At 41.2% G+C, this 22,113-nt stretch overlaps 1 protein-coding gene and 1 pseudogene across 6 annotated transcripts in view; one reads left to right on the top strand and one right to left on the bottom strand.

Annotated features, from left to right (window-relative positions):
- Window positions 1-16: 16 nt before the first annotated feature.
- Window positions 17-4,729, bottom strand: LOC112480640 (annotated as a pseudogene).
- A 10,434-nt stretch (window positions 4,730-15,163) lies between these two features.
- Window positions 15,164-22,113, top strand: part of PISD (phosphatidylserine decarboxylase) — a 36,547-nt gene continuing 29,597 nt past the window's right edge. For 3 of the 6 annotated variants that reach the window (XM_025047756.1, XM_025047754.1, XM_015590813.2), the window contains exons 1-2: window positions 15,164-15,287; window positions 21,408-21,487. In XM_025047756.1, the coding sequence (XP_024903524.1) occupies window positions 15,223-15,287; window positions 21,408-21,487 (145 nt within the window). In that variant the 5' untranslated portion in view covers window positions 15,164-15,222. The remainder of the gene's footprint in view (window positions 15,288-21,407; window positions 21,488-22,113) is intronic. The other 3 variants (XM_015590805.2, XM_006904938.3, XM_025047752.1) reach the window with 2 other exon arrangements.

Genomic DNA, 22,113 nt, shown 5'->3' with positions numbered 1-22,113 from the left:
CTGTTGCCTAAGTGATCATTGTCAAAATAGTTTTGCACTGGTCACAGCCACTCCCTTACAATCCTTCTGTGCCTCTTTCTCTTTGACCCCAAAGAAAGATAGTAAAACTAGCATGTATTGAGCCCTGACCAAGTGCCAAACATTTTATATTTATTGCTTCCTTGAAGCCTCACGACAACTTGATGAAATGATGTTTTTAATCCCCATTTTGTAGATTGGGAAACCGAGGCTTAAAGATAGGGTAAGTGATGCGCCTTTGTAGTAAGTGATAGAGCCTGGGTCTACTGACCTTGAGGCTGTGCTCCCAAACCCTGCGCCTCCACCCACACCTTCCTCTGTAGCCCCATTTCCCCTTTGGCGCTCTACCACCCCGAATTTCTAGTTCCTCAAATCCTCCCTGCTGTCTCTTGAAGCTTTTGCACAAAAACCGTACCCTTGGCTGGAAGTATTTTCTCCCGCCTCTCCATTGGATGGTCTCTACTTCTTCAGATCTCTGGGGGTTTTCCCCAGCCCCGTCCCTCCCTACCCTCGGAACTGCCTGCTCCCGCATTACCCTGTGAGCTTCTGGAGGGCAAGGTGTCGTTTGCCATCTCCAGCCTCTTGCACAGCCGCAGCACACAGGCGCTCGATCTCTACTTACCGAACAGATCATGACTCACCTGGGCACCTGTGGCACAGAGCTATCAAGCCAGCCCTCTGGAAGGTCATGAACAGGTGAGAGAGACAGACACATGGGTCAGAAACTGAGAAGCGGCAGACTGGCAAATTTTATGATACAGATAGAAGTACGGAGGGGGTAAGGTTGAAAAGACAGGTTTGTTTGTTTGTTTGTTTGTTTTTACAAAACAAAAGTTGCAGCAAAGAGCAAAGAACAACATAACAAGTACACATATTTCCACCACCCAGCACTAACAAGGGTTAACATTTTTCAATTTGCTTCCAGTCATGTTTAGAAGAAAGAAAACATTACAGATATCACCAAAGTCCCAATAAACTGTCGGTCCCTGCTACATCCTCCTTCTCCGTTCTAGAGATGGTCACTATCAGAAGGTTAGTATTTGTCCCTCAATGCCCGCTCTCCTCTCTGTCTGTCTCCTTAAGCAACTTATAACTTTATTTTTATGATTTTTTAAAAGATAGGTTTATTCAGTGTCATAATTGGACTATGACATTTAGCAATCAACAGCCTGGGCGCAAAAATGTATATTAAAACCCTTTGTTGTAATGTTTTACACTTTGCACTTTACACAGAACAGAAGCTAAAATAACTCGTTGTATAATTAGTCAAAGTCCTTGAGTTTGTCACCCACACACATAAATATTGTCTGAAACATGTCTTCTTTACAGCAGCAAGGCCTTGCTGCCACTGTGCTTGGTTGAATTCACAAATCTATTATAACCTGTAGCTTCCCTGTCAGAGTTTCCCCTTTTATGGGTCCGGAATTTGACGTTGTAATCGCCAAAATCACTATAAATCTTTCCACTTCCAAAACTGCTTCCATCATTGTCAAATCCACCATAGCCTTCTCCACGGCCACCATATCCACCACCACCACCACATCTTCCGCCAAAGTCACCTTGACCACTGCAGTTTCCTCCATGACTAAACTTGTCATTTCCACCAAAACTACCATCATGGCCACCACCAAAGTTTCCAGAACCACTTTGGCTGGTCGAAGCACTAGCCATCTCTTCCTTAGACCGGGCTTTCCTCACGTTACAGTTGTGGCCATTCATTCATAGGATGGTATTTCTGAGTGAGTTTGTCTACAAGGTCACAGTCATCAAAGGTCACAAAAGCAAAGCCTCTCTTCTTGCTAGTCCCTCAGTCGGTCATGATTTCAGTCACTTCAGTTTTCCCGTCCTGTTCAAAATCATCTCTTAGGTGACGGTTTTCCGTGTCTTCTTCAGTGCCACCCACAAAAATCTTTCTCACAGTGAAGCGGGCACCAGGCCTTTGAGAATCTTGTCTTGAGGCAGCCATCTTTGGTTCCACAACTCTTCCGTCCACCTCGTGTGGCCTTGCATTCGTGGCTGCAGCCACTTCCTCCACGGTGGCATACATGCATGACAAACCCAGAGCCCCTGGAGTGCTTGGTGTTTGGCTCTTTTTACCACACAGTCCGTGAGCATTCGCCATGGCTCAGAATGGCTCCACAGACTCTCCTCAGTTGTTTCAAAGCTCAACCCTCCCACGAAAAGCTCCTGGGAAACCGAATGTGACAACAGTGGGTGGAGAGAATTGATGCTCACTCACCAGCATCCACAGGCAGAAAGAACACGAACCATACACAGCAGGTCCTCGATTAACGTTTTGTTCAACGTCATCTTCTTATGACATTAATGGGGGGGGTAGGGAATCAGTTATGGCTGGGGCCATTGACTCTGGAGTTTGTATGTGCTCTCCGTGCAGTTTTTCTCTAGGAACTCCGGTTTCCTCCCACATCCCAAAGATGTGCACATGAGGTGAATTGGCATGTCTACGTTGTCCCAGTATGAATGAGGGTGGGTGCGAGTGTGTGCACCCTGCAATGGAATGGCGTCCCGTCCAGGGTGGGTTCCCACCTTGCTTCTGAGCTGCCGAGATAGGCTCTGGCCACCTACAACCCCGAAGTGGAATAAGAGGTTGGAAAATAATGATCTTACTTGTTTTTATTCATCTTTCTTAAATGTATGAATAGCTCACATTTATTTCAATGTTTAATATTAGAAGTGTTTGGGGTCTTTATTTGGAAGTTGAGTGATGTTTTTTTGTTTTGTTTTGTTTTGTTTTTTTACCAGAAGTATGCTGTAGGAACTTACTCTTTTGTTTATATCAATTAGCCTGTGGGAAAATGGGATTCATTTTGTGTCATTTCACTTAAAGTCACAGTTTCCAAGAACTGATCAATGACATTCAGTGAGGATGTAGAGTACTTAGTATGTATCATTTGGGATCTCGGTTATTTTCATTCAACATTTTGTTTTTGAGATTTGCTCAGGTTGATGATATATGTAGATTTCATTGCTATAGAATAGATCATCATAGAAAGATAATTGTAGACTCTTATTGCCCATAGGGATTTAGAAAGATGATGCAGTTTATTGGAGGAGACCTGGAATTGTCTGTAGATCTCTATTTCAGGAAAGCAAAGGCCAAAGTGGGTTCTCTGGGCAAAGGATTTTCCAGCTGAGGAGTATGAGCATAAGCCCATCATTAGAGCAAAGATGTCAAAGTCTTGATTCCTCTTGTTGGCCTTGGAAGAAAAATAACTTTAGAAGCAGGAGACTACATCCTCATTTAGCAAATTGCCTTATTTCCCTGTGATGTTCCATTTGGCTGTGTTGACGTGGTACATCTGCCAACTCCAAAACTCAAAGGAAACTTTCTTTTAAAGAACTGGCCATCGCGAAATGTTAATAAGATTCTTGGCAAGATTAAGTCAACTGTGAAATAAACATGAGCACGATCAAAAATTATACATTGTTAAAGAATGTAGATTAGGAAACTGAGGCTTAAAGAAAAAACGTAAAAATGGAATGTAAACTGTTTATTCCTACATCCTAGGTACGAAATTTAAATTCGAAGTGCTTTCCTAGTGCGTATTAGCGATCTATTGTTGCAATATTGCTACCTAACAAATCACCCCAAATTCAGTGGAGGACAATTGAGCATTTGTTTTCACACAAGCACATTTAAGGCTTCTGTTCTGATATCTCAAAATGCTCCACTGACCAAAGCAAGTCACATAGCCAAGTTCACATCGACAGTCCCAGCTCCCTGTTTGGCCTTCTGTGACACCACCCCCGTGGCGAGGTTGAAGTTGCCTCATTACAGCCTGCCAAAGGAGAAGTCTAGGCTCCCCATTTCAGCTTTTGCTGGTGGGGGTGGCGCCAAAGTTTTTTCTGAGATGTTTGGCTAGGGTAGGGTGGTTATTGTCTAAAAGTTTTCTGTCTTGCTAGCTTTCCCCTTTTCCAGTCTTTTGGCTGGAGAGAGCAGGCTTTTGTCGTTGTTTTTCCTGTGCCCATTCGCATTTTCTGGTTGCCAGCTTTCTTGGGTCCACATCTGGGATGGATGAAGAAAACCCAGGGAACTCTCTGCTGTGTCGTTCCTTATGCTCTGATGAGCCACCTAGCCACTCCGCCTCTGTTCAGCTTTCAGAGTCTTCTTATGTTTTATAAATAATGCCCAGATATTTTATTGCACAAAGCGAAAAGACCAGAGAAAAGTACATCTATGTTATCTCCTCAGAAGTGGAAGTTTGAGCGTAAGATTTTCATTCACAGAGCCAATCGTGTTGCTTCCCTGCTCCACCTACTTCAGTATATTAAGACAAACCCGAAATTCCTGCCCCATTTGCCCCCTTGCTGTCCTCTCACCAGCCTCGTCTCGGCTCCTCTCTCCTCCTCTCCCAAGGTATGTTTCAGTTCCTCAAACAATGCGGAAGGGTTTGCGCTGGCTGTTCACTCTGCATGGAACAGAATTTCCTCCACAGTGTCTTCCTGCTTCCCCTACTTCTCCACTCTTCTTTCAGAGTCTATATAGTTTCCTGCTGCTGCTGTCACAAATTACCACAAATTTGGCGGCCTAACACATTACAGATTTATGATCTAACACTTCTGGAGGTTGGAAGTCCACAATGGGCCTCCCTGGGCTGAAATGAAGATGCCAGCAGAACTTCATTCCTTCTGGAGGCTCTAGAGGAAAATCAGTTTCTTCACCTTTTCCGGGATCTAGAGGCTGTCGCATTCCTCGGCTCTTGACTCTCTCTTCCTGCTTCAAAGCCAGCAATGGCTGCTTGAATCATTCTCATGTTTCATCCCTGACTCTCCTACCTCCCCTTTCCACGTTTAAGACCGCTGTGATTACATCGGGCCCACCTGGATAATCTTAATCCTGGTCACGAGCTTAATGCCCCTTCTCATGTAACAACCTCTTCATGGGTTCTGAGGATTAGGATGTGGACATCTTGGTTGGGGGTCAAGAGACCTAGCACAAGGTTTCATTGCAGATCACCTCCTCTGGGAGCCTTCAGGACCAGTCACTGCTGCCAACCCAAATTAAGGAAGCTGCAGTACTTCTGAGTGCGCTTCTTAATATCTAACAGCATTAACCATACGTAAAGTCAATCATGTTACATGTGGTATATAATTTTTGGAATTGGTTACAACTCTTAGGTTGTATAACCACTTGTCTTCAGACTGTAGCTAATAATTTTAAAAGCTACACGGTGCCTTACATTTTTTAATAATGATTTTCCTTTATGCAACAAACATCATAGGATACAACAAATATTTTCATTGGGGGGTATTGAAGCCTAAAAACACAGATGAAGAAACACCTCTCCCTGATGTCTTCTCACGCTAGAATATAAGCTTCATGAAGGCAAAGATGCCCACCCCTATGCCCAGCACAGAGATCCTACAAATACATACTCACTGAGTGAATGAACATGCCCACCCAGATCCAGCCATAAATGTTAGAGCAGCAGTAGTTACTTCTTTTGAAATGGGATCTTTTCTGAGTCTCTCATCTTGTAGTACTGCTATTCACCACATTTCTTGTATAATCCTAAAAGTCATTTTGAAGCCACTGTGTTTCTAGCCAATGAGAAGGGATGTTGGGTTCTGTAAGTGAATGCATGAATGAATAAGCACCAGAGGTGTCAGGTACACCTGGAGGAAAGGAGGAAGTAGGAGGGGCGCGGGCAAGGTCAGGAAACAACAGCCCTGTAATAATAACAGTGGTGACATCAAAGATGGCAGTCCCCACTTATCAAGCACTTCCTGTGTGCTTCACAACCATAAAGTCATTGGGAACCCTCATAATAACTATATGAGCTGGTCACTTTTTCCCATTTTAAAGATGAGGAAACTGTAGAGAGGCTGAGTTAGTTGCTCTGGGTCAAAGACTAGTTGTGGCAGAGCTGGAATCAAATTGAGTTCTTGATATTTGAACCAGAATCCATTTGGCTCCCAAGCCTGCGCTCTTTCTACCACATGGGACCAGTGGAGGTGGCATGCATGCTCTGGACTAAGTGTGGCTGCAGTGGATGTCTTTGAAGGACACCAAAGGGAGAGGAGGGAGATAAGAAGTGAAGAGCCGATAGAGCCGGGACCTTACCTCGTTTGGATCTGGTTTGAAGCACTGTCTTGTGGGGAGTTGTTAAGGTTAGACAGGGTGGGCTGCTCCTACTGGGTGGGGTGGGGGGGCAGGAAAGCCTTCGCTATCCAACAGTCCCAGGTCCCTGAAAAACCTGTCCTTGAACGAATGAAGGGGCATCAGCTTCTCCTCTCCTTTCCTTGGCCTCAATGGCTGTCTCAGGTGAGGGCAGGTGCAGCAGCCTTGAGCAGGAACTGCTAGGAAGTCAGGTAGCAGGGAAGAACAGGACAAATTCCTCATTCAATTGACTGATACCTGCCCCTCCAAAAGAAGCATGGCGCTTTCTAAGAGCATTTGCTTCATCTTTTCCAGCACTTGGGTTGTGGTTTAAGATGATTGGCGTCCAGATTGCTTTGGTTCATTTGTTCTATAAGCATTTGTGTAGCACCTTCCCTGTCCCATGTCCCCTTGTAGTAGGCTCTAGGGATTTAACGGTGAGCAGAGGAATGGATTCTGCCTTCTGAGGGGAAAGAGAGTATTAAGTTATAATTTTAAAATTGTAACATAGCTAGAAAATAACACTGTGATGAGTGCTAGGAAGGAAAACTATAGGGAACTGGTAAACTTGTAACAAGCTGGCCAGTCTTTTTAGAGAGTGTTGGGTATAATGTCCAAAAAACAAATTTGCTCATAGAGTTAGCTATATTTTGGTTATTCAAATGTGCTTAAAATTGGGTTTTGGTTCTCGCTCACAACTAACAATATCGTTTTAATCTAAATTGTCTCTATTACCAAAAAGTCTACTGATCTCAAATTATACATACAGAATAGGCCAGAATATTCAGACCTAAACAGAGAATTAAGTTTGGTGTTAATCAGTGTGTCGGCTGCAGCCCCATTCCTTGAGTTTGCCACATATGGAAACCTAAGGGGCCTGGGCACTCATTTGATAAATATGTCTTGCTGTATGGGATTTACATTATAGTAGAAAATAATAAGTGGATAATCATAGGATGTCACATCATGTAGTAATGAGGCCTATGAAGAACAAAAGCTGAAGAAGGAATAGAGTGATGAAGGTACCATTAGAACATAGTGTCACTCACTGCAGGTAGGTTTCCAAGGAGGTAGCTTCTCCAACGCCTATAAGCCGGAGCATGCCCACCCAGATCCAGCCATAAATGTTACAGCAGCAGTAGTTACTTCTTTTGAAATGGGATCTTTTCTGAGTCTTTCATCTTATAGTACTGCTATTCACATTTCTTGTATAATCCTAAAAGTCATTTTGAAGCCACTGTGTTTCTAGCCAATGAGAAGGGATGTTGGGTTCTGTAAAGTGAGGCTAGAGAACCTTAGCCAGCCTCCACGGCTGGACCCTCCAAGGCCACATAGCCCTCCACGTGATGACTGCCTCCACCCTAGAACCAGGCTAGTGACCGTCTGCCTCTAAATTTCCTTTTACATTGACAACTATTCTGGAACACGTTGTCCTGTAGGCAGTAACTGATGTATATCTTTCTCCTAGAAAACTTGGGACCACAACTGGGATACCTGGGTCTCACTATGGGCCTAGTATGAAGGAGACACTCAGCAATGCTTGTTGAAGGCTAATCTCCTTTTTTTGTACTTTTCCAGGACACCTAAGATGCTTTTCTTTGTTTCTAGCACCAAACTGTCCTCCTGTCTCCTTCTCCATGTCCTGTTTGAACCCCCAATCTAACTCATGATTGATGTCCTCCATTTTTAAAATTGAGCTGACATTCATATAACATAAAATTAACCTTTTTTTGATGAAAGAATAAAAATATTTTTATTTCCTTTTTTGGTTTCCATTGTATTTTTATTGTAGTAATATATATATATCTCATATGAAATTTACCATTGTAATCATTGTGAGTATATAATTCAGTGACATAAAGTACATTCACAAGGTTGTACAGCCATCATTACCTCTATTGCCAAAAATTTTAATCGTCCCAAACAAAAACTCTACAACTATTAAGCAAAACTTCTGTTCCATCCTCCTGCGCTCCCAGCTTCTGGTAATCCCTATTTTACTGTCTCTATGAATTTGCTTATTCTAGGTGCTTCATAAGAATGGAATCACACGACGTGTCCTTCGTGTCTGGTTTATTTCACTTAGCATGATGTCTTCTTCAAGGTTTATCTATGTTGTAGCATGTGTCAGCATTTCCTTCCCTTTTAAAGGGGGAATAACATTCCATTGTACATACAGACCTCATTTTGTTTATCCGTCTCTCTGTTGATAGACACTGGGTTGTTTCCACCTCTTGAATATTGTGACTAGTACTTCAGTGAAGACCACATACGAGTACCTGCTTTCAGTTACTTTGGGTAGATGCTTAGGAGCGGAATTGTTGGATCGTAAGATACATTCTGTGTTTAGCTTTCCGAGGAGCTGCACACCGGTTTCTACGGTGGCTGCACCGTTACTTTCCCACCAACATTGTACAAGGGCTCCAATTTCTCCATCCTAACACTTGTTCTTTTCTTTTCTTTTCTTTTAATTATAACTATCCTAATGAGTGTGAAGTGGTGTTCAAGTCCTTTGCCCATTTATAAATTGGATTGTTTTTTGTGTTGTTAAAATTAACCATTTTAAAGTGAACAATTCAGTGGCATATAGTATAATCACAGTGTTGAACAACCATCTCTATCTTGTTTAAGAATGTTATTATCACCCCCAAATAAAATTCTGTTGTGCCCATGAAACGGTTACTAATGTTACCCCATTAAAACAGATGAACAAACAGGTTTTGAGACATTAAGCAACGGTTCAAGGTCGCACTGTGTTTGGACCGAACTGTGTCCCCACCAAAGCTTATATGTTGAAGTTCTAACCTCCAGAATCTTCAGAGTCTGACTGTATTTAGAGAGAGGGTCTCTAAGAGGTCATTAACTTAAAACGAGATGGTTTGGGTGAGCTCTAATCTAATACGACTGGTGTCCTTAGAGGAAATTTGGACAGACAAAAAAACACCAGAGATGTGCACGTGCAGATGAAAAACCGTGTGAGGGCGCAGTTAGAAGGCGGCCATCTGCAAGCCCAGGAGAGAGGCTGCAGAAGAAAGCAAACCTGCTGACAACTTGATCTTTGACTTCTGACCTCTGGGGAACTGTGGGAAAATTACTTTCTGTTGTTTCAGCCACCCGGTCTATGGCGTTTTGTTATGGCAGCTCTAGCAAACTAATACATACCACTTATAAGAGGCGCAGCCACGACTCAGACACTCCCAAAGCCCAAGCTTCTCTTATTGCATCAGGAATGATGGTGTACCCTCCCCATCACCACCCGGGGCTGACCTGACCAGTAGGCACATTAGGAAAAATGCTAGCGGCCATGCTATTGCTAGAGTCACACAGCAATGTCTTAATTTTAATTTATTTCAAGTAAGAAAAAATTAATATAATAATGAACCAGGCCTGGATTCTATTATCTTTATATCAACACTATTATAAAATATAATTTTTAATACTTTTTTTATGGAGAAAGGGATCCATTAATGTTAACGTGCCTAGGGCCCACAAAAGCCATAACACAGCTCTGCCACCACCATCCACAGTGTGCACGACTACTTTGCAAACTGAAAGTTGAATCACAGGGGATTGCGAGCTGGTTCTTAAATCCTAGGCTAATCCTGCCCCCTCGTGGCAGCAGGGAAATTTCAGAAGATGTTAATGCCCAGTAGCTGCTGGATAATTCGCACCTACCAGGGTGCTTTGAAAATGTACTGCATCGTATCATCTTCACAGTTCTGTGAGGTAAGCGGCATCTGATGTCCACATAAATCATTGAGGATCAGAGTCGTTAAGTCATTTAACCAGGGTTACATTACTAGTTAGTGGAAAGTTGGTTGCAATCCCTGCCCAGGACTACAGGGAATCCTGTTTATCTGGATTATTCATTGTCGAGATGGGAGACTCAGGCAGATGAGAATTACATTAACAGTCCAGAGTTTCCAGTTTGGAGACAAAGTGGAACCTGTGGTGAGTTTTACACAGTCAGCATATTCTATCGATCTGCATTTATTTAGAGCCAGAGACTGTGCTGAGGGAACTGTGATGGGGATTGTTTCTAAATGTAACTTAAGTTATCGGAGTCATCTAAGGAGGTTACATTTTCAAAGTAGAGAAGAGATCTGACTTTGATGCCTCATTCACAGCTCTTTGGAATCACATGTCAAACTGTCTATAGTAATAAGTATTCAAGTATTAAGTGTGCACAGGGAAAATGAATAACTTTGTCACACACACACACACACACACACACACACACACACACACACACAGTGCTGATGGTTTTCTTTCCACTCCGCACACACACCACCAGCCTCTCTGAAAGAAAGGCACTGGGTGCTTTGACCCTCCTGGCTGTAGGAGTGGGTAGCAAGGACAAGTGTTGATGGATAGAGAGCATATTTTAAAGTTTGGGACTTTAAAGCCATTCAGTTATCCATTTCTTCTCCCATAAGCTTGGAAAAATAGGTTCTCTCTAACCCATCTACATTACAACGGATTGATATTTTCAGGGGTTATCGATGGCAACTGGAAGGGCTAGAATTTGGTTACTGTTGTCCAAGAGTCATCCAGGAGCTACTTTGGGGTAAGGTCTTCACTTTGGCTGCATCATGCAAACTGCACATACCTGTTTCAGGTAAATAAGCTACCACCATTTATAAGTTGCTCCTCTACTCCTGTCGCACAAAGATAGCTTCTCCTGGGCCAATGAAGGTGGTCATGATCCTGCAGTGAACTTGGCCCCACTGCCTACATTTATCTGCCTACAGGTCATGCACCACATTTAGGTCTGCAGCATAGCTTTGGAAGAATTTAGTAACGTTCTCTGAGAGCCCAGGGGCTGGAGGTGAAGGCTCATGACCCTGCCTGCCCTTCTTACGGTCTTTATGGATGTTTGCTTCTAACACTGCATCTTTCTTTTTTATCCCCACTTCTCTCCCTCCCTCTCTTTGTCCAACCCCTCTCCTTTATCTCCTTTGAAAAGACACAACTCAGAACTTATTTGATATTTGAAAATTTTATGAAAGAGAGTCCCAAGTCAGACACATATTGTCTTAAAACCATAGAACTTCATAGCTGGAAGGAGGCATTAAAGATTTTATACGTAAAGATTTTATACACATACAAACATATATACATGTATGTATATATTCTTAAAACTTAAGAGGGTTAGAATACATGTGTATCCATTCTTAAAATGTAAGAGGTTGTATATTGGTGTCTTATTTTTTATTGTTGTTCACTCTTGAAGTGAGTTGTAATGATTACCTTCCTCTGCAAAATTGTGCTAAGATTTCTATAGGAAGTTTCTGAGGCTATGACCTACGGATATGAGTGTCAGATTAGCGATTCTGCTGGAAACTATGACCTCTGCTTCTCTGGATTGGCTAGGTACTTACTTGACCCCTTGCAACCTCTGAACTCATCAGCAAGCCCCTGAACTCATCAGCAAGCCTTCCCTGGCGTTTTCCACACGGATGTCCAGCTTTCCAGCAAGCCCTCTGTTTATTTCCCCCACATATTCTAGGACAGTGTTGGGGGAAGAAGAAATTTCTTCGCCCTCAAGCTTTTTTCTGCTGGTCTAATAATTAAATTTACACAAGACTGATTAGATTAACAAGAGACAATAGCTGAATTTAATTACATATATATGTATGGGAACCCCACACACGAGTGAGTCAGAGACAGAAAGGGAAAATGAAGTATATGTGGCATTCTGGGCTAAAGATGAGGTAAAGTACCTTGGGACTTCAGGGAGAAAGGAAGGTCGTTCGCAGGATGATAAGAAGAGCAGATGTTCAGCAAGTAATAGTTTGCGCTGCCATATAGATAAGTCGTAAAAAGTTATTTCTGGAGATAACTCTTAGTAAGGGCAAGTCCCCTCATTTAAATTCTTTAAGGGAAAGATAAAAGTTTCTCATGAACCTGCAGGGTCTCGGTTGCCTTCAGCTCAAAATAATTCATATGCCCTAGTGGCACATTTTGGGATGACTCATTCTGACCACTACAACAACTAACCTGATCCAAATCCCTCTTATCCCTGAGGTAGTAACTGAAAGTCAAAGACCAAAAACCTTATCCGGTAGAGATGCTCTTTCTTCTTAATGAACTACATCAGACTCCCCCCACCACATCTCCCCCACATTTCTTTTGAGGCTGTGGCCGGCACCCCTCACCCTGATGCCACCATCACTCTGAATGACAGGGCAGGAGCCCCCAGTCACTCTATGTGGCCATGCAGAGTGCAGACTAGAGGTTAGCAAACTTATTTGTGAAGGCCCAGATGGTAAATATTTTAGGCTTTGCAAACAATACAGTCTTTGTTGCAGCTTCTTAACTGATTGTAGCTGGAACACAGTAATAGATGATATGTAAACAAACGGGCATGGCTGTGTTCCAGTAAAGCTTTATTTAAAAAACATGGGGATTCCTAGTTTGTCAACACTGCTCTGAAGGATAACCATCTCTATTTGGGCTCAGGAGACTCTTCCTGCCAAGATTTTTATCAGCAGACTCACCAATCCAATGTGTTTCTATGTGGGATGACAAGGGAAACATGAGATGAAACAAAATCTGTCAACATATGAAATCCATATGCTGTTTGTTTCCTTACCCTAACCAGAGGAGACCATTGTCAACATAGAAGTAACTGGAAGTTTCTGGTCCAGTGTACATCAAAGGCAGCTGGGAAGTAGCTAGAGAGTTTGAAGTGGAGGGTTTCTTGACCATAGCAAATTCTCTCAAATCTATCTCGAGCAGCTGCAGTATTTCCTCCTTTTAATTCCACTAGGACCTGGTGTGACAGTGCATGAGCTGGAAGGGAGAGAGACTTCATATCCCTCACCTGCACATCAAGCCTGAGATTTAGAAGGATCATTTCAGAAATGGTCTCTGGAAAAGAAAAGTAGAAAACTGCTGATTTTTTTCTTCAAAACTTTTTTGGCTGTGGGACAAGTCAGAGAAAAACTGGAGAAGTTTTCATGGAGCAAACTTCTTTGGCCAGGCTTAATTCAGCAGTAATTGTCTTTGTTTTTGGCTTTCCCGTGTTTTTTCATTTTTATCAATATAATTTACCAACTGGAGAATGCACAGAACTTACATGTATTGTTCAATGAATTCTGATAAATGTATACACCTCTGTAACCACCACCTAGATATTGCCGTTGCTCCAGAAAGTTCTCTCATGCACCCTCCCTTTTCAGTGACAGTGCTGGAAAAATTGGATAACTTTATGGAAAAATGAACCTAACTTCATATGCAGAAATTAATTTGAGATGAGCCATACACTGAAATATAAAAGATAAAACTACAAAGCTTCTAGAAAAAAAAAAACAAAAACGGGAGAATATCTTTACAGCCGTGAGTTGGCAAAGATTTCTTAGGATTAAAAAGCTATATATAAGATAAAATTAATAACTTAAACTTCATTAAAACTAAAAACTTCTCGTCATAAAGAAACTCCATTAAGAATATGAAGACTAGACACAGATTGGAAGAAATACTGGCACTACATGTATCTGTCAAAGAACTTATATTCAGAGTACATAAATAACCCTGACAACTCAATAATAAAAAGTCAAATGACTGAATTTTTTATAGTGGGAAAAAAACTTGAGTAGACATTTCACTAATGAAGCTGTATGAATGGTCAATAAGCACAGAAAGTGCTCAACATCACTAACTGTCTGGATAATATAATTTAAACCAAAATGAGAATATCACCATATTCATTAGATTGGTTAAAATTAACATTGATGAAAATGCGAAGCAATCAGAACTCATATATTGCTGGTAGGAATGTAAAATAATACAACCAGTTTGGAAAACTCGGACAAGTTCTTATTAAGAAAATATCTTCCTGCCCTACAACCCAGTAATTCCAGTCCCAAGAAAAATGAAAACTTCTGTTTACAAAAATACTTATACAAGTAAGTTTTGACAACTTTATTCATAATACCTCAAACCAGAGAGAACTCAAATGCCTATCAATAGGAGAAGGACAAACTGGAATGTTTATGTAATGGAATATTACTCAGGACAAACTGGAATGTTTACACTAATACAGTGCTAGAAGCTAGAACAATAATTGCCTATGGATAGCAGAGATTGTATGGAAGAGATTGAGGGAACATTGTTGGCTAATGGTAAGGTTCTAAATGTTGACCTGGATAGTGGTTGCATGGCTGTATACATTTATCAAATCTCACTGAATTATATTTGAGAATTTTGCATTTCTGTATGTAAATTTTACCTAAGTAAAAAAGGCAACACGTTTTAATCTATAGGGTAACCATTAAAAGACTAGTACAAAAGTTATAACTAATCAGTTAATAGATGAGAAAGAATAGAATAAGTAAGAAACCTGATCTATCCAAAAGTAGGTAAAAAAAGAGACAAAGGAATGTAGAACGATTTGGTCAAATAAAAATCAATGTAAGATAGAATTAAATGAAAATCTATTGGTAACTTAATGATGGACTAAAAGCTCCAGTTAAAAGATAAATATTATCAGACTAAATTCAAAAACAAGACCCAATAATATGCTATTTACAAAAGACATGCTATAAATACATGGACACATAGAAGTGAAGACATAATAATGGAAAAAGACATACAAACACTAAATAACAACAACAAAAAAACATGGCATAGGTGTACTAATATCATATAGCTAGACTTTAAGATCAATAGAATTATTAGAGACAGGGACATTCATAATGGTAAAAAGGGCAAATCCAGAAGGAAGATATATAACAAACTGCAATTTGCATAAAATATATTCAATAAAAATTATAAGAACTAAAATAAAAATAAACGAGCATATATTATAGTTGGAAATATGAACATATCCCTCTCAACTGGCAACATTGCACCTAAACCCAGGTTTAGCACAGAGGGAGCGATCACCTCCCCTACCTACCTTACCTGACTGCAGATTCCTGAAGTTGGTGGGGCGGAGAGCAACCGGAAGGAGGAGCTCAGTCGGCTCCGCCCACAATCCTCCGCGTTCCTCATTGGCCCCGTGAGCTCGAGGCTCGTGACGTCACATGCGTGCGCCCCTCGTGTGAAAGGGGGGCGCGGCTCACCGAGGAGGAGACAAGATGGTGGCGCCCGTGGGACAACTGTACCTGAGACTGCTGCGCGAGGTCACGCCGTGGCGGAACAGGTATGGTGCTTGGGGAGGCTGCCTCGGGGACGGGGGTGGCCTGGGCCAAAGGGGAGAAAGGAGTCGTTTCTCTATCGCGGGCTCACTCTGAGGAGAGCTCGGTTGAAGACAGCCACCCACCTTCACCTCGAGCTCGGGAGCAGGTACGACTGCCGCCGCGTAGGGCGGTCCGGGTTTAGTTAGGGTCTGGCTTAAGCGCTCTCCATTTGCCCTTTCCAACTAGGTGGAAGGGCACAAAGGACAAGGAAAGAAATGGAATAAGCTGCGTCCCCTCCACTAGAGTCGAGACAGGAGTGGACGCCTCTCTCGGGGATTCGAATCCTCTCTAACGGATTCGAAGGGGCGGTGTCATGTGGGAAGAGCACTGGACTGAGAGTCCGGCGCCTTTCGCTTTGGATTGTTGTTCTTTGAAGCGAGGGGTTTAGGTTTGGTAGTCTATTATGGAATTGGGGTCTTGGTTACTGTAGTGACTCCCAACCTTGGGTTCTGAGAGCTGGGAGACACCTGAGGGGTCATCTAAATCCACCTCTTTTTGGAGTTGGCAAAATCGAGGCCCTAAGGGAGGGACTTGTTCAACTTCACCAGAAAGTAGCAGAGCCAGGACCCCGACCCGGGTACCCTATCTCTCATACAAGAACTTTTCCCTCAGGCTGCTCACCGTTTGGGCATTTATTATTATCCCAATACCTTAGTAGCATTTGGACTCTCGAAAAATGGATTAAAATGCTGGTAGCAGTGACTCAGAGTCAGCTGCTGGGTATCATTTCAAAGAGCGACAGTTTAAGAGACGCAGGGTACTTTTGTGTTTCCAGCAGGGTTCATTTTATCAGCGTGACCTAAGCTCGCTCTGTGACCTATCATTGTAATTTTGGGAAGTAGAAGTACACTGGATTTGGACTGAGAGGGAACAAAAACTGTCGTTGGTTTTGTCATGAAAGCTTAACTCTCCCATTATTAACTATTCAGAGGTAGTGTAGCTCTCTCAGGAGGGGGCTCTGCAATGCGGTAGTTTAACTGTTCGGATTTGGACAGGTGGGGCTCTGTGGTTTCGTCATTACCAGGTGTGCTGCTGTCGTCAGCCATGAATTCTTCTAAACTGTGTCATGAGTTGGAAAGACTAAAAAATGACACTCCTAAAATGTTTTTTAAAAATGTACTCACTCAGTGTCATTAAAAAAGGGAGGAAGGTCACACTTTAGTGCCAATGTACGTAGAAAAGATGATTTAGGTGCAGTGGTTGGGAGGGATGAGGGTTTGTGTACATTAAGAACTCTTAATTTTCAAAGGAATGATATAGCAAGACAAGAAACTATTGATACATGCAGAAAACAAAAAGATAACATATTTTTGAGTTTTAAACAAAGCAGGATCTGTGAGACATAGATGAAAGCCTCGTATTTGCAGGTAAGTTTTTCAGTGACAGGGTGATTTGTGACAGGTGGTAGAACAAAGAGAAAACAACATCTTGGGTGATAATTTAGAGCCATGTTTCCCAGAATTAAATTTGATAAAAGAATGAGATGGTTATTTATTAGAAATAGAGATTCCCAGATATATCTTCACCCTGTTGCCAAACTCAGATTCAGTAGGTGTAGGTGAAGGCTACAAATGTCCCAGATGATACTTAGGTTCAGGCAAGTATGGACATAGAACCTAGGGAGTGGTTGATTTTGCAAGACTTTCATTCTGAAATATTATGACATTCCTGGCACTGCAAACCACAGTGCCAGGAACCAAGAAGGAATTGGGGGGGAATGAGAAGAATTAAAAGACATATTTGAAATAGGCCTCATGTTTAAAGAATTTTGCAGTTTAGTAGAAGAGAAAGGAAACACACTACTGATATTAAGAATGCTTTATAAGCAAGACAATATGGGCACAGACCAGTCAGCATGGACACAATTGATATGGCTATCCTAGTGTGTGCCACATGAATAGTAACTCTATTTTAATAATAGTAATATTATAATAGTGATGTGTAGGTCCCGTTTTTACAGGTGGAGAAACTGAGGTTTAAAATTAGTTAAGAAATTTCCTAAGGTCAAAGAGGTAATAAATGGCAGAACTGAGATTTGAGCCTCTTGATCAGACTTGAGTGCTTAATCAGAGGCTTTAATTGCCTACTTTTAGGATTTTCACGTGAGTTCACCATGTGGAAGAGACATCTGATTGATCTTATCCATTCTCTCTGGGGCTTAATCTCTTTGTTGAGATTGTACTGCAGTGAGAAGACAAACCCATTCCTTTACTGAGACATACAGACAGTATACAAGCAAATATATATATATTTAGAATCTGTTTCAGATAATAAGAAGTGCTATGAAGAAAAATAAAGGATGGTATTTCAGGGGTTAGAGAGTGCTTCAGGGGAGCAACTCTTGGGCATATGGTGGCCAAGAAAAACCAAACTGAGGAGGAAACATTTGAGCAGAGAACTGAATGGTAAGGGATTAATCCACGTAGAGGGGTGTGCTCAGTAGAGCAAATAGCAAATGCGAAGGTGTGGAAGGGGGCACGAGTGTGGTGTGTACAAGGTTTGGCAAGGAGAATGAGTGAGGAGGAGAGGGAAAGCAGCAGGAGATCTGAGATTTCAGCAACTACCAATTATACAGGGTCTGGTCTTATTTTTTCTTTTGAAAAGATCACTCTGGCTATTTTGTGGTGAACAAGATATAGAGGGCCAAGAGTGGAAGCAGAGAGAACAGGTGGGTAAGAGATCAGGTGGCTTACGCTAGGGTTTTATTGTACTTTGGTTTATCGTGCTTCACATATGTTGCATTTTTTACAAATGGAGGGCAAGACCTTCCACCAGCAAAAAAATTACATTATTGGGGTACTTGCTTTATTGCAGTGGTCTAGAACCGAACTCACAATATTTCTGAGGTAATGGGGGATATGAAAAATAGGGAGATAAGGATATATTTTTGAAGGTCTTCATGCTTTGCTAGTGGATTGAATGTAGATAGTATGAAAGAAAGGACTTAAGAATGAGTCCTAGGGTTTTGACTGGTGTAGCTGAGTAAATGATGGTGCCTTTTTCTGAGGTAGTGTACCAATTTTAGTAATGCTGCTACTATAACAGGTAAACCCCAGCATCCCAGTGACTTAACAGAGTAAAAGTGTTTATGTCTTGATCTTATAAAGTCCCAGTGAGAGCTCCTGTTAGGTGGGACAGCAGTGATTCGAAGACCCAGTCTCCTGTCATCTTTAGCATATGGCTTCTCAAGGTCTGTGTGTTTGTCTGCCTCAAGCAGGCTGAAAGGGGAACACCTGGAGGTGGATGCCTGGGAAGCCTGCATGGTCCTCACATTGATTAGAACTCAGTTCTGTGGCCACACCCTACTGCAGAGGAAGCTGGAAAACGTAGTCTCTTGTGTTCCCAGGAAGAAGAGGAAGAGGATTTGTTAGACATTTGGCTAGTGTCTACCACAGATGGACAGCTCTGGGAGAGGAGTAGGTTGAAGAGGAGTGAGGGAGGGTCAGAAATTCTGTTTTGGGCAGACTCAGTTTGAGATGATTGAGAGTGAGAATGTTGGGTAGCCAGTTGGAAATACGGATCTGGAGGTCTCTGAAGGAGCAGTGAGGGAATCACCAGTATCTGGCTGTTTAAAGATGGGACTGAATGAGCATCTCTAGGGAGAGAGCGTAAACAGAGGTCTGAACCTTGGTATGGCACTGGTTTAAAGTTAGGGAGAGACCAGAGAGGTAGGAGGAAAATCAGAGTCCCAGAAGCCAAGTGAGGAATTTATTTCACGAAGAAGAGGGTGAAGGGGGTCAAAAGATACAAATTTCCAATTATTAAACAAGTCATGAGGATATAATGTACATCATGGTGAATACTGTTAATAATACTGAATTGCATATTTGAAATTTGCTAAGAGTAAATCTTAAAAGTTCTCAGAAGAAAAAAAACTTGTAACTGTATGGTGAATGATGTTAACTAGACTTATTGTGGTGGTCATTTTGCAGTATATACAAATATCAAATTATGTCATGCACCGGAAACTGATAGGATGTTATATGTCAATTATACCTGGATTAAAGAAAGGAAAAAAGGGTCAACTGTGGCAGATGCTACTGAGAGGTCAAATAACTTGAGGCCTAAGAAATGTGCGTTGATGTGGGCAAAGTGACATGATAGGAATAAAAACCTGGTTGAGTGGGATTAAGAGAAAGTGGGAGGTGAGAAGTGGTGACAGTGAACATAGCTCTTTTTAAGAGCTTAATATGAAGGAGAGCAGAAAAGTGGGTAGAAACTAGAGAGAAGGATACATAGTGGACAGTGTTTATGTATGATTGGAGGAAGTATAACATTTATATGAGGATAGGAATGATCCAGTAATAAGACAAGTTGATATAATGGGTCATTTGCCAGGAGCTGAGGGCTACAGCACTGTAGGAGAGGCAAACTGGGTTCTCAGGCAGGGCTGCTGACGGAGGAAGACCCATACTCAAACTACCTGAGTGCCTTGCATCTGGTTACAGTGGCTAACCGATTATCTTCCATTTGTACCTCCCCCAGCCAAACAAACAAACAAACAAACAACAAAATCATTCAACAATCTACAAACATTCTTTTATTTTTAGTTGGGAGTTCAGAATTAATTCTGGAACACAATACAGTAGTGTACAGAACACAGTAATGTACCTTTTAATCAATTTTTACACTTGTTCTGATTGTTTGGAAAGCAGAGTTTTAGGCTTTTAGCTTTTGTGGTGGGCGTATCCAGTCTGAGATGAGTATTGTTGAATGCTGAAAGAATGGTCGTAGACCTTCTTTGTGTTAATAGCTGTACATCTTTCTGGCTTGAGGGATGGTGATCATCATGGTCTCATGCTTTTTTCTGTATACAAATCTTATTTGCCTATTGGAGGATCAGATTCATCACATTAGCCATACTTGCACCATGTTTCGAGGGTATTTTTAAGTCAAGGAAATTTCATGTGAAAAAATGAAGGTGCCTAAATCTGATAATGTTTACAGGATACTTATATAAGACATAACTACTAAATATCCATGAAAATAAATATTATCGTATGTATAAATGCAGTTGTTTTTCACAAAAATATCAATTTAGACATTTATAATCATTCTATCATAAAGGGCTCCAAGGAAAACAGAAAGACTTATTGACAAGGACATAGTTTCTTTAGATTTCAGGTCAGCGTATGGGGAAACTGAAGTGCCGTCTGAATTGAAAGTGGAATGTTTGCTCTTTAAGGGAGATCCAACTGTTAACCAAAAAGTCATTAATGCTTTACTCACGGGCACTGTCACTTACTGCCACTGGGGATATGTCAGTTTCCCTGGCTGAAGATAAAACAGAGAAGAGAAACTAAATCAGAAATATTTTCTTAGAGTTTCAAAGCTATGAAAATAATTGATTTTTTTTTCTTTAGGCTGTTTGAAACCTATTCACTGTGTCAAAGTAGCATTTGTGGCAAAGTAGCCACAAAAGATAATTCCAAAGTTCTAAACCATTGAGCCTTCCAGACTTGAAGTAGATTAGAATAGTTCAATATGACTTGTTTGTGCCTTTTTTTTCCCCAGCACACTTAAAATTTAAAACTTCGGTATTAGATTTAGGGTTAGGTGCTTACAAGGCTATGTACAGCTCTTCTTTTGTGATGCAGAAACACGGCATTGTGTAGGAACGCTGGCTTCCCTGCTTATTATGATCTTATGCTTAGTTAAGAAAACTAATTTTTTATTGTGAAATAGTTTCAGACTTACTGAAAAGTTATAAAAATAGTACATAGAATTCCCAAGTACCCTTTACCTGGATTCTTCAAATGTCAACTGTATTTGCTTTATTATTCTCTCTCCCTTTCCTTTACTCTCTTCCTTTCTTGATGTGTATACATACGCATATATATTATTTTCTGAAACATGTGAGAGCAAGTTACAGATTTGATGCCCCTTTACCATTAAATATGTCAGCCTTTTTCCTACAAGGACATTTTTTTACATGACCATAGTACAGTGGCCAAAACCAGGAAATTAAGACTGATACAGTACTATTGTTGAACCTGTAGCCTATATTCAGATTTTGCTAGTTGAGCTAATTTTTTTTTAATTTTAAGAAAAATATTTAATGGTTCATTTTTGCTTGATTATAGCCTCCTTCACTGTGAAATCACTGCCCCGAGCCATTTCCTACAAGCCTTAAGGAAGCTTCCTCTCAGAGCCTTTTCTACAAGTAAGTAACAATTAGAGGTGATATTGGCCTCTCTGTGCTTCAGTTTGCTCTTTAGTAAATTAGGATACACATAGCACCTAATCCATAGATTCGTTGTTAGAATTAAGTGAAATCGTACCCATGAAGTGTTTATAATGTGCCTGGCATGTAGTGATTACTGAAGCACTAGCTATTATCTCATCGTTTTTGTGGGCTGCATAGTATTCTGTTGTATAACTGTACCATTCGGTGTTCTGCATTTATTTTCAGACTTCCCACTACAGGCAATTCTGTAGTAACATATCTTTGTGCATCTTTAGGATCAATTTATAGAGGTGTAATCGTTGGATCAAAAGATTTATGTATTTTATAGTTTGGTATTTAGGCCAAATTGCTCTTCAAAGAGGCTTGTCCCAGTTTACCCTCACATAAGCAGGAAGTGTTCATGAGTACATCAGTTCCCCACACCCACACTGTGAATCATGAACCTTTTTGATCTTGTAAGCAGCTATTTGAACCCCTCCGAAAATGTGTCTTGTCTTTAGAATCTAAATACCCTTTTTATTCTGTCATAACAAAAGCTATTTTTAACTGCCAAATAAGTACCTTAAGAAAATGAGATGATTGATGAGAACAAAGACATAAAG

This window comes from Pteropus alecto, unplaced genomic scaffold (genome assembly GCF_000325575.1).
Source record: "Pteropus alecto unplaced genomic scaffold, ASM32557v1 scaffold190, whole genome shotgun sequence".
NCBI lineage: Eukaryota > Metazoa > Chordata > Mammalia > Chiroptera > Pteropodidae > Pteropus > Pteropus alecto.
This window is presented reverse-complemented; position numbering and strand designations above follow the sequence as displayed.